The 12,192-nt window shown below is 37.4% G+C and overlaps 1 protein-coding gene across 2 annotated transcripts in view; it reads left to right on the top strand.

Annotated features, from left to right (window-relative positions):
• Positions 1-6,820: 6,820 nt before the first annotated feature.
• Positions 6,821-12,192, top strand: part of TMEM154 (transmembrane protein 154) — a 235,483-nt gene continuing 230,111 nt past the window's right edge. For both annotated transcript variants that reach the window (XM_053703745.1, XM_053703744.1), the window contains exon 1: positions 6,821-7,051. In XM_053703745.1, coding sequence (XP_053559720.1) covers positions 6,982-7,051 — 70 coding nt within the window. In that variant the 5' untranslated portion in view covers positions 6,821-6,981. The remainder of the gene's footprint in view (positions 7,052-12,192) is intronic.

Below are 12,192 nucleotides of genomic sequence, written 5' to 3'. Positions count from 1 at the left end.
AGCCGCGACTTTTCCATACCGCAGATCCCCTTACGTCAATTGCGTATCTTATCTTTTCAATGGGATCTTTCTAACTCTGGTATTTAGAGTCGTGGCTGAAGTGAGCGTTAGAAATCTAACGACAAAACTCCAGCCGCAGGAAAAAAGTCAGTAGTTAAGAGCTTTCTGGGCTAACGCCGGTTCATAAAGCTTTTAACTACTGTACTCTAAAGTACACTAACACCCATAAACTACCTATGTACCCCTAAACCGAGGCCCCCCCACATCGCCGCCACTCGATAACATTTTTTTAACCCCTAATCTGCCGACCGCCACCTACGTTATCCTTATGTACCCCTAATCTGCTGCCCCTAACACCACCGACCCCTATATTATATTTATTAACCCCTAACCTGCCCCCACAACGTCGCAGCCAGCTACCTTCAATAATTAACCCCTAATCTGCCGACCGCAAAGAGCCGCCACCTACATTATAGCTATGTACCCCTAATCTGCTGCCCCTAACACCGCCGACCCCTATATTATATTTATTAACCCCTAATCTGCCCCCCTCAACGTTGCCTCCACCTGCCTACACTTATTAACCCCTAATCTGCCGACCGGACCTGAGCGCTACTATAATAAAGTTATTAACCCCTAATCCGCCTCACTAACCCTATAATAAATAGTATTAACCCCTAATCTGCCCTCCCTAACATCGCCGACACCTAACTTAAATTATTAACCCCTAATCTGCCGACTGGAGCTCACCGCTATTCTAATAAATGTATTAACCCCTAAAGCTAAATCTAACCCTAACACCCCCCCTAAGTTAAATATAATTTTAATCTAACGAAATTAATTAACTCTTATTAAATAAATTATTCCTATTTAAAGCTAAATACTTACCTGTAAAATAAACCCTAATATAGCTACAATATAAATTATAATTATATTATAGCTATTTTAGGATTTATATTTATTTTACAGGTAACTTTGTAATTATTTTAACCAGGTACAATAGCTATTAAATAGATAAGAACTATTTAATAGCTAAAATAGTTAAAATAATTACAAATTTACCTGTAAAATAAATCCTAACCTAAGTTACAATTAAACCTAACACTACACTATCAATAAATAAATTAAATAAACTACCTACAATTATCTACAATTAAACCTAACACTACACTATCAATAAATAAATTAAATACAATTCCTACAAATAAATACAATGAAATAAACTAACTAAAGTACAAAAAATAAAAAAGAACTAAGTTACAAAAAATAAAAAAATATTTACAAACATTAGAAATATATTACAACAATTTTAAACTAATTACACCTACTCTAAGCCCCTTAATAAAATAACAAAGACCCCCAAAATAAAAAAAATGCCCTACCCTATTCTAAATTACTAAAGCTCAAAGCTCTTTTACCTTACCAGCCCTGAACAGGGCCCTTTGCGGGGCATGCCCCAAGAAGTTCAGCTCTTTTGCCTGTAAAAAAACACATACAATACCCCCCCCAACATTACAACCCACCATCCACATACCCTTAATCTAACCCAAACCCCCCCTTAAATAAACCTAACACTAAGCCCCTGAAGATCTCCCTACCTTGAGTCGTCTTCACCCAGCCGAGCCAAATTCTTCATCCAAGCGGAGCAAGAAGAGGTCCTCCATCCGGTAGAAGTCTTCATCCAAGCGGGGCAGAAGAGGTCTTCCATCCGATTGAAGTCTTCATCCAAGAGGCATCTTCTATCGTCATCCATCCGGAGTGGAGCGGCAGCATCCTGAAGACCTCCGACGCGGAACATCCATCCTGGCCGACGACTGAACGACGAATGACTGTTCCTTTAAATGACGTCATCCAAGATGGCGTCCCTCGAATTCCGATTGGCTGATAGGATTCTATCAGCCAATCGGAATTAAGGTAGGAATATTCTGATTGGCTGATGGAATCAGCCAATCAGAATCAAGTTCAATCCGATTGGCTGATCCAATCAGCCAATCAGATTGAGCTTGCATTCTATTGGCTGTTCCGATCAGCCAATAGAATGCAAGCTCAATCTGATTGGCTGATTCAATCAGCCAATCAGATTTTTCCTACCTTAATTCCGATTGGCTGATAGAATCCTATCAGCCAATCAGAATTCGAGCGACGCCTTCTTGGATGACGTCATTTAAAGGAACCGTCATTCGTCGTTCAGTCGTCGGCCAGGATGAATGTTCCGCGTCGGAGGTCTTCAGGATGCTGCCGCTCCGCTCCGGATGGATGACGATAGAAGATGCCTCTTGGATGAAGACTTCAATCGGATGGAAGACCTCTTCTGCCCGCTTGGATGAAGACTTCTACCGAATGGAGGACCTCTTCTTGCTCCGCTTGGATGAAGAATTTGGCTCGGCTGGGTGAAGACGACTCAAGGTAGGGAGATCTTCAGGGGCTTAGTGTTAGGTTTATTTAAGGGGGGTTTGGGTTAGATTAGGGGTATGTGGGTGGTGGGTTGTAATGTTGGGGGGGGGGGGTATTGTATTTTTTTTTTACAGGCAAAAGAGCTGAACTTCTTGGGGCATGCCCCGCAAAGGGCCCTGTTCAGGGCTGGTAAGGTAAAAGAGCTTTGAACTTTAGTAATTTAGAATAGGGTAGGGCATTTTTTTATTTTGGGGGGCTTTGTTATTTTATTAGGGGGCTTAGAGTAGGTGTAATTAGTTTAAAATTGTTGTAATATATTTCTAATGTTTGTAAATATTTTTTTATTTTTTGTACTTTAGTTAGTTTATTTAATTGTATTTATTTGTAGATATTGTATTTAATTAATTTGATAGTGTAGTGTTAGGTTTAAATGTAGATAATTGTAGGTATTTTATTTAATTAATTTATTGATAGTATAGTGTTAGGTTTAATTGTAACTTAGGTTAGGATTTATTTTACAGGTACATTTTTAATTATTTTAACTATTTTAGCTATTAAATAGTTCTTAACTATTTAATAGCTATTGTACCTGGTTAAAATAATTACAAAGTTACCTGTAAAATAAATATTAATCCTAAAATAGCTATAATATAATTATAATTTATATTGTAGCTATATTAGGATTTATTTTACAGGTAAGTATTTATCTTTAAATAGGAATAATTTATTTAATAAGAGTTAATTAATTTTGTTAGATTAAAATTATATTTAACTTAGGGGGGTGTTAGTGTTAGGGTTAGACTTAGCTTTAGGGGTTAATACATTTATTAGAATAGCGGTGAGCTCCAGTCGGCAGATTAGGGGTTAATAATTGAAGTTAGGTGTCGGCGATGTTAGGGAGGGCAGATTAGGGGTTAATACTATTTATTATAGGGTTAGTGAGGCGGATTAGGGGTTAATAACTTTATTATAGTAGCGCTCAGGTCCGGTCGGCAGATTAGGGGTTAATAAGTGTAGGCGACGTTGTGGGGGGCAGATTAGGGGTTAATAAATATAATATAGGGGTCGGCCGTGTTAGGGGCAGCAGATTAGGGGTACATAGGGATAATGTAAGTAGCGGCGGTTTACGGAGCGGCAGATTAGGGGTTAAAAATAATATACAGGGGTCAGCGATAGCGGGGGCGGCAGAATAGGGGTTAATAAGTGTAAGGTTAGGGGTGTTTAGACTCGGGGTTCATGTTAGGGTGTTAGGTGCAGACGTAGGAAGTGTTTCCCCATAGGAAACAATGGGGCTGCGTTAGGAGCTGAACGCGGCTTTTTTGCAGGTGTTAGGTTTTTTTTCAGCTCAAACAGCCCCATTGTTTCCTATGGGGGAATCGTGCACGAGCACGTTTTTGAGGCTGGCCGCGTCCGTAAGCAACTCTGGTATCGAGAGTGGCATTAAATATGCTCTACGCTCCTTTTTTTTGAGCCTAACGCAGCCATTCTGTGGACTCTCAATACCAGAGTTATTTTAAAGGTGCGGCCAGAAAAAAGCCAGCGTTAGATACGCGGGTCGTTACCTACAAAACTCTAAATCTAGCCGACAGACTGCCTTGTATCACAGTCACAGATTCAGCTGTTCACAAATAATAACCACACAGCATTTATTTGGTTACAAAATACAGCTCTTTTAACATCTAAAGCATTTCTGTTAATTTTCACTTCAATACTGTATGCCTTTACTGACTTCACTTGATGTTTACATTATGCTGTTATTGCTCAGTTCATAGTTGCAAGACAGATAGCTAAACGGTTTTCTAAATCCCTGCAAGGACCCAGGATGCTATAACAACTGTTTCTTGCAATATGAGCAGAACCCCGTAATAACAATTTGTGCAAACAGCCGGCAATGTGCAGGAAGAAATCTGAAGTAAAGCGGATGAAAGGTATTGCTTCAGCAGAGCTATACTGGTCCGCAGGAAACAGAGCAGGCAGCAGATGACTGAAAGCTGAAGGCAATCAGGCACAGTAGCATGATGCAGATCTATTATATCAGCATCACCAGGTGGACGAGGCTTGACAATATTACTGAATCAAGCTAAAGAGAAAATAATCATACAGAAAATGTAGAATCTCGTCGACATAACACAAGTTATAGAAAGAATACAATTTTAGAATCATGTGACGGAATGTGTTCCTGTTGGCAAGTTTACAAGTAGTGAGAAGTTGCTGTCACAATGGAAGCAGTACTTATTTGTGTAGGTTTCCCAGAGTATAATCATATGCTTTTTATATAAAACTATATATACAGGACATTTAGTAGTAAAACAAAATACTCAAATCTAGGAAAACAAACTTCTAGGCTTTAGTAATGTATGGAACATTTTGAGCTTTAAATTGTTTTAAAATCAGCTGCTAAAAAATAATTCCCATTCACTAAATTAAAAGATGCACTTGATATATTTTTGGGGGTTTGCCCCATTGTATAAAGGGTGAGAGCTAATTGAGGCTGAAGCCCCATGAAAACTTCAAGTTAAAGCTGTTTACTTTGTTCAGACATTCTTCTCCTTCTCTACATCAAATACTCCTGACCCTCTTAATTATTGCTCTCTCATCTATAGCCTCCTGATTCTCTTTACAATTTTACATTCCTAACCTTATAGTCACTCAATTGGTGACGATTTATGACTTGGCATTTAAAGGTTATATTCTACTTTTGTTTTACTATTTGTTCTTCTTATGGTTATATAAAGATGCAATGTTACTTATGCAAATATCATAAATAATTCTTATTTTAATGATTGAAGGAAAACTAGATACTTTTCAATTCACTTCCATTATCAAAATGTGCACAATCTTTTTATCTGCACACATTCTGAGGCATTAGCTCCTACTGAGCATGTGCAAGATTTCACAGTGAATACTGATTGGCTAATGGCAGTTACATGATGCAGCAGTAAGAAAATTGAACTGACTGAAATTTGTCGGAAAGAAAACTACTCTTATTTTAAATTGAAAGGGACATGAAACCCCACAATTTTCTTTCATGATTTGGATAGAACATGCAATTTTAAACAACTTTCCAATTTACTTATTTTGTCAAATTTGCTTCATTCTATTGTTATGCTAAAGGGACAACATTGCACTACTGGCAGCTAGATGAACACATCTAGTTAGCCAATCACAAGAGACAAATGTGTGCAGGCACCAATCAGCAGCTATCTCCCACTAGTGTAGGATATGTGCATATTTTTTTCAACAAGGGATATCAACAGAACAAAGCACATTTGAAAATAGAATTGAATTTAAAAGTGTCCTAAAAATTACATGCTCTATCTAAATCATGTAAATATAATTTTGACTTTCCTATCCCTTTAATCGAGCAACACAAATCAGAGAATACTGTAAGAAACAATAATTCAGATATAAATTGTAAATATCAATTAGACTAAAAAAACAATACTCCCCTCTGGTGAAGTCTGCTGCCTTAAAGGGATAGTAAACCTAAAATTTTTCTTTCATGATTTGGATAGAACATGCAATTTTAAACAACTTTCCAATTTACTTCTTTTATCAAATTTGCTTCATTCTATTGTTATGAAAACATCTAGACAGCCAATCACAACAGAAAAATGTGTGCAGGCACCAATTAGCAGCAGCTCCCACTGGTGTATATGTGCATATTCTTTTTTCAACAATGGATACTAAGAGAACAAAGCACATTTTAAAATAGAAGTTAATTTAAAAGTGTCTTAAAATTACATTCTCTATCTGAATCATGCAAGTTTAATTTTGACTTTTCTATCCCTTTAAGGCTCTCCTCATACTAAACAACACAGATATTTCTTCCTGGCAGTGCAGATCAGCAGGGAAATCAGTGGTCACTTCTTATTCACTTTCAAGCAATATTCTGTGGATTATATGATCACAATAGTGCAGTGAGTAATAAGCTGTATGGGCAGCAAATGGAAAATACAGGGAGTCAAATGCTGATTATCAGAAGATTTAATCCAAAATATAAAATCCAAGGATTAAAAGCTCTCTTTCAGTTGTAATATCCTTGTCTTTTTACAGAACAGAGTAAAATATTTCATAACAGCTTGGTAAGAATACCAAGAGAACAAACAAATGTGATACTAGAAGCAAGCTGGAAAGCTCTGTCTAGAGTAGACTATGGAAGGTTTTCTACACTTTACTATCCCTTTTACTCTACCTTACATACACAAGTACATACAATGTTGCACTTGATACCTGTGTGTTACCCGCCAGAGCCATTTTTACAGATCAGAGTGGTGAATAAGAAAGCAAACATTAAAAGTAAAACAAAGCTATTTATGGCCGTTTGTAATCCAGGTGCTTGCATGAAACTAGAGCTTGAAGCAGAACCTTTTTTTTTTTCTTTGCAAGTAGCTGTTTCAACAAGCCCAGACTGTGGTTACATCACTTCCTAAATACACAGTTGTATGCATCTCTATAGATTTCATGAGAAAAATGATCACAAATACCTTGAAAGGGAACAGGAAATAATTGTGATTTGTGAGAGAAAACAAAACAAAATCGGACAAATGTTTTAAGAAGCTTCCATATGAGCACCAGGACTGAGAAATGAGCATGCAGACATACACATGTGCTCTCTTTCTGGCACACTTCCTTACTGCTGGACTTCTCTCTCATGGTAAGTGAATGCATGGTCTCTTTGTATATAGGGAAATAACTTAGTCTATTCAATTGCATTATAGATTAGTTTTTTTACTTTGATTGGCCAGCTAGTATTATATACATTCTTAACTTTTGGCTTCCCAGCAGGCAGTTGTGAAGGATTACTTTAGTAGTACTAGAGGATGAGTATACACTCCCAACGTACACACACACCCACAACTGTATGTATGTGCTTGTGTGTATGTATGTATAAATATATATATATATACATACACACACTTTTATTTATTTATATATATATATATATATATACATACACACACTTTTATTTATATATATATATATATATATATATATATATATATATATATATATATATATATATATATATATATATACACACACTTTTATTTATATATATATATATACATACATACACACACTTTTATTTATATATATATATACATACACACACTTTTATTTATATATATATATATATATATACATACACACACTTTTATTTATATATATATATATATATATACATACATACACACACTTTTATTTATATATATATATACATACACACACTTTTATTTATATATATATATATATATATATATATATACATACATACACACACTTTTATTTATATATATATATACATACACACACTTTTATTTATATATATATATATATACATACATACACACACTTTTATTTATATATATATATATACATACATACACACACTTTTATTTATATATATATATATATATACATACATACACACACTTTTATTTATATATATATATACATACACACACTTTTATTTATATATATATATATATATATATATATATATATATATATATATATATATATATATATATATACATACATACACACACTTTTATTTATATATATATATACATACACACACTTTTATTTATATATATATATATACATACATACACACACTTTTATTTATATATATATATATACATACATACACACACTTTTATTTATATATATATATACATACACACACTTTTATTTATATATATATATATATATATATATATATATATATATATATATATACATACATACACACACTTTCTTCTGTTAAGTGTGATCAGTCCACGGGTCATCATTACTTGTGGGATATTAACTGCTCCCCTACAGGAAGTGCAAGAGGATTCACCCAGCAGAGTTGCTATATAGCTCCTCCCCTCTACGTCACCTCCAGTCATTCTCTTGCACCCAACGACTAGATAGGATGTGTGAGAGGACTATGGTGATATATTTAGTTTTTATATCTTCAATCAAAAGTTTGTTATTTTATAATAGCACCGGAGTGTGTTATTCCTTCTCTGGTAGAATTTGAAGAAGAATCTACCTGAGTTTTTCTATGATTTTAGCCGGAGTAGTTAAGATCATATTGCTGTTTCTCAGCCATCTGAGGAGTGAGGTAAACTTCAGATCAGGGGACAGCGGGCAGATTAATCTGCAAAGAGGTATGTAGCAGTTTATTATTTTCTGACATGGAATTGATGAGAAAATCCTGCCATACCGTTATAATGTAAACTCAGCCTTGAATGCAGTAGATGTAGCTGATATCAGGCTGTCATGTATGTATATTTTACACTTCAGTTTTCTGGGAAATGGTACTTCTCTGGCTTTTAAACTGTATACATAGACTTAACCTATTTTGCAGGGACTTGCAATAGGTTTTAAATGACAATTAATTATTGAGGTAAAATGTTTTTTTGCTGGCATGTAAAAACGTTTTTTTTCTCTGAGGTACTGGGTGAAAAAATGTTTTGGGCACTTTTTTTCCACTTGGCAATAGTTTTGATTTAAATTAGAGCAGTTCACTGATCTCTCTCACTGTTATGTGTGTGGGGGAGGGGCCATTTTGGTGCTTTCACTATGCATCAGAAAAACTCAGTCAGAGGTTCATTTTCTTCCTGCATGATCCGGTTCATCTCTACAGAGTTCAGGGATCTCAAGAGTCTTTTTTGAGGGAAGTAATCATACAGCAGAGCTGTGCTGATTGTATTGACTGTGATATAAAAAACGTTTATTTGTGTATTTTTTTTCTGCTGCCTGGGTTAGTTATCATTTGCTGAGGGGAACAATCCTTTGCTAAAACTGTATATTCTGACAAAGATTGATGCTATAACTTAATTATTTTATCTGTTATAATATTTTTCTGTGCTTCTTAAAGGCACAGTTCGTTTTCATATTATTTGTAAATTACTTTGAAAAGTATTTCCAAGTTGCTGTTTATTTGCTAGTGTGTTAAACATGTCTGATTCAGAGGAAGATATCTGTGCTATATGTGTTAATGCCAAAGTGGAGCCCAATAGAAATTTATGTACTAAATGTATTGATGCTACTTTAAAAAATAGTCAATCTGTACAAATTGAACATATTTCACCAAACAACGAGGGGAGAGTTATGCCGACTAACTCGCCTCACGTGTCAGTACCTGCATCTCCCGCTCAGGAGGTGCGTGATATTGTAGCGCCGAGTGCATCTGGGCGGCCATTACAAATCACATTACAAGATATGGCTACTGTTATGACTGAAGTTTTGGCTAAACTACCAGAACTAAGAGGTAAACGTGATCACTCTGGGATGAGAACAGAGTGCGCTGATAATGCAAGGGCCATGTCTGATACTGCGTCACAGTTTGCAGAACATGAAGACGGAGAGCTTCATTCTGTGGGTGACGGTTCTGATCCAAATAAACTGGACTCAGACATTTCAAATTTTAAATTTAAGCTTGAGAACCTCCGTGTGTTACTAGGGGAGGTATTAGCGGCTCTGAATGATTGTAACACAGTTGCAATCCCAGAAAAAATGTGTAGGTTGGATAAATATTTTGCAGTACTGACGTTTTTCCTATACCTAAGAGACTTACTGACATTGTTACTAAGGAGTGGGATAGACCCGGTGTGCCTTTCTCACCCCCTCCTATATTTAGAAAAATGTTTCCAATAGACGCCGCCACACGGGACTTATGGCAAATGGTCCCTAAGGTGGAGGGAGCAGTTTCTACTTTAGCTAAGCGTACCACTATCCCAGTGGAGGATAGCTGTGCTTTTTCAGATCCAATGGATAAAAAATTAGAGGGTTACCTTAAGAAAATGTTTGTTCAACAAGGGTTTATATTGCAACCTCTTGCATGTATTGCGCCTGTCACGGCTGCAGCAGCATTTTGGTTTGAGTCTCTGGAAGAGACACTTCAATCATCCACACTAGATGACATCACACACAAACTTAAATTCCTTAAGTTAGCTAATTCATTTATTTCAGATGCCGTAGTACATTTAACTAAACTTGCGGCTAAAAATTCAGGATTCGCCATTCAGGCACGCAGAGCTCTGTGGCTAAAATCCTGGTCAGCTGATGTTACGTCTAAATCTAAATTGCTTAATATTCCTTTCAAAGGGCAGACCTTATTCGGGCCCGGCTTGAAAGAGATTATTGATGACATTACAGGAGGTAAAGGTCATGCCCTGCCTCAGGACAAGGCCAAAGCCAAGGCTAGACAGTCCAATTTTCGTTCATTTCGTAATTTCAAAGCAGGAGCAGCATCAACTTCCTCTGCACCAAAACAGGAAGGAGCTGTTGCTCGCTACAGACAAGGCTGGAAACCTAACCAGTCCTGGAACAGGGGCAAACAGGCCAGAAAACCTGCTGCTGCCCCTAAGACAGCATGAATTGAGGGCCCCCGATCCGGGACCGGATCTAGTGGGGGGCAGACTTTCCCTCTTCGCCCAGGCTTGGGCAAGAGATGTTCAGGATCCCTGGGCGTTAGAGATCATATCTCAGGGATACCTTCTGGACTTCAAATCCTCTCCCCCAAGAGGGAGATTTCATCTGTCAAGGTTGTCAACAAACCTAACAAAGAAGGAAGCGTTTCTACGCTGCGTACAAGATCTTTTATTAATGGGAGTGATCCATCCAGTTCCGCGGTTGGAACAAGGACAAGGGTTTTACTCAAATCTGTTTGTAGTTCCCAAAAAAGAGGGAACCTTCAGGCCAATCTTGGATTTAAAGATCCTAAACAAATTCCTAAGAGTTCCATCGTTCAAGATGGAAACTATTCGAACAATTTTGCCCATGATCCAAGAGGGTCAGTACTTGACCACAGTGGATTTAAAGGATGCTTACCTTCACATACCGATTCACAGAAGTCATTACCGGTATCTAAGGTTTGCCTTTTTAGACAGGCATTACCAGTTTGTAGCTCTTCCATTCGGACTGGCTACGGCTCCAAGAATCTTCACAAAGGTTCTGGGCACTCTTCTGGCGGTACTAAGACCGCGAGGAATTTCAGTAGCTCCGTACTTAGACGACAAACTGATACAAGCTTCAAGCTTTCAAACTGCCAAATCTCATACAGAGATAGTACTGGCATTTCTAAGGTCGCATGGATGGAAAGTGAACGAAGAGAAAAGTTCTCTCTTTCCACTCACAAGAGTTCCCTTCCTGGGGACTCTGATAGATTCTGTAGAAATGAAGATTTACCTGACAGAGGACAGGTTAACAAAACTTCAAAGTGCATGCCGTGTCCTTCATTCCATTCAAGAGACCAGAAATTCTCTTCTATGGTGGCTTTATCGGCCACATCTGTCCAGGGGAATGCCATTCAGCAGGCCAGACTGGTCAATTGTAACAACAGACGCCAGCCTACTAGGTTGGGGCGCTGTCTGGAATTCTCTGAAGGCTCAGGGACTATGGAATCAGGAGGAGAGTCTTCTTCCAATAAACATTCTGGAATTGAGAGCAGTCCTCAATGCTCTTCTGGCTTGGCCCCAGTTAGCAACTCGGGGGTTCATCAGGTTCCAGTCGGACAACATCACGACTGTAGCTTATATCAACCATCAGGGAGGGACAAGAAGCTCCCTAGCAATGATGGAAGTATCGAAGATAATTCGCTGGGCAGAGTCTCACTCTTGCCACCTGTCTGCAATCCACATCCCGGGAGTGGAGAACTGGGAGGCGGATTTCTTAAGTCGTCAGACTTTTCATCCGGGGGAGTGGGAACTTCATCCAGAGGTCTTTGCCCAAATACTTCGACGTTGGGGCAAACCAGAGATAGATCTCATGGCGTCTCGACAGAACGCCAAGCTTCCGCGC

The sequence above is a fragment of the Bombina bombina genome, chromosome 2 (genome assembly GCF_027579735.1).
Source record: "Bombina bombina isolate aBomBom1 chromosome 2, aBomBom1.pri, whole genome shotgun sequence".
Classification (NCBI taxonomy): domain Eukaryota; kingdom Metazoa; phylum Chordata; class Amphibia; order Anura; family Bombinatoridae; genus Bombina; species Bombina bombina.
The sequence above is the reverse complement of the archived record's forward strand: the minus strand, read 5'-3'. Positions and strand labels throughout refer to the sequence as shown.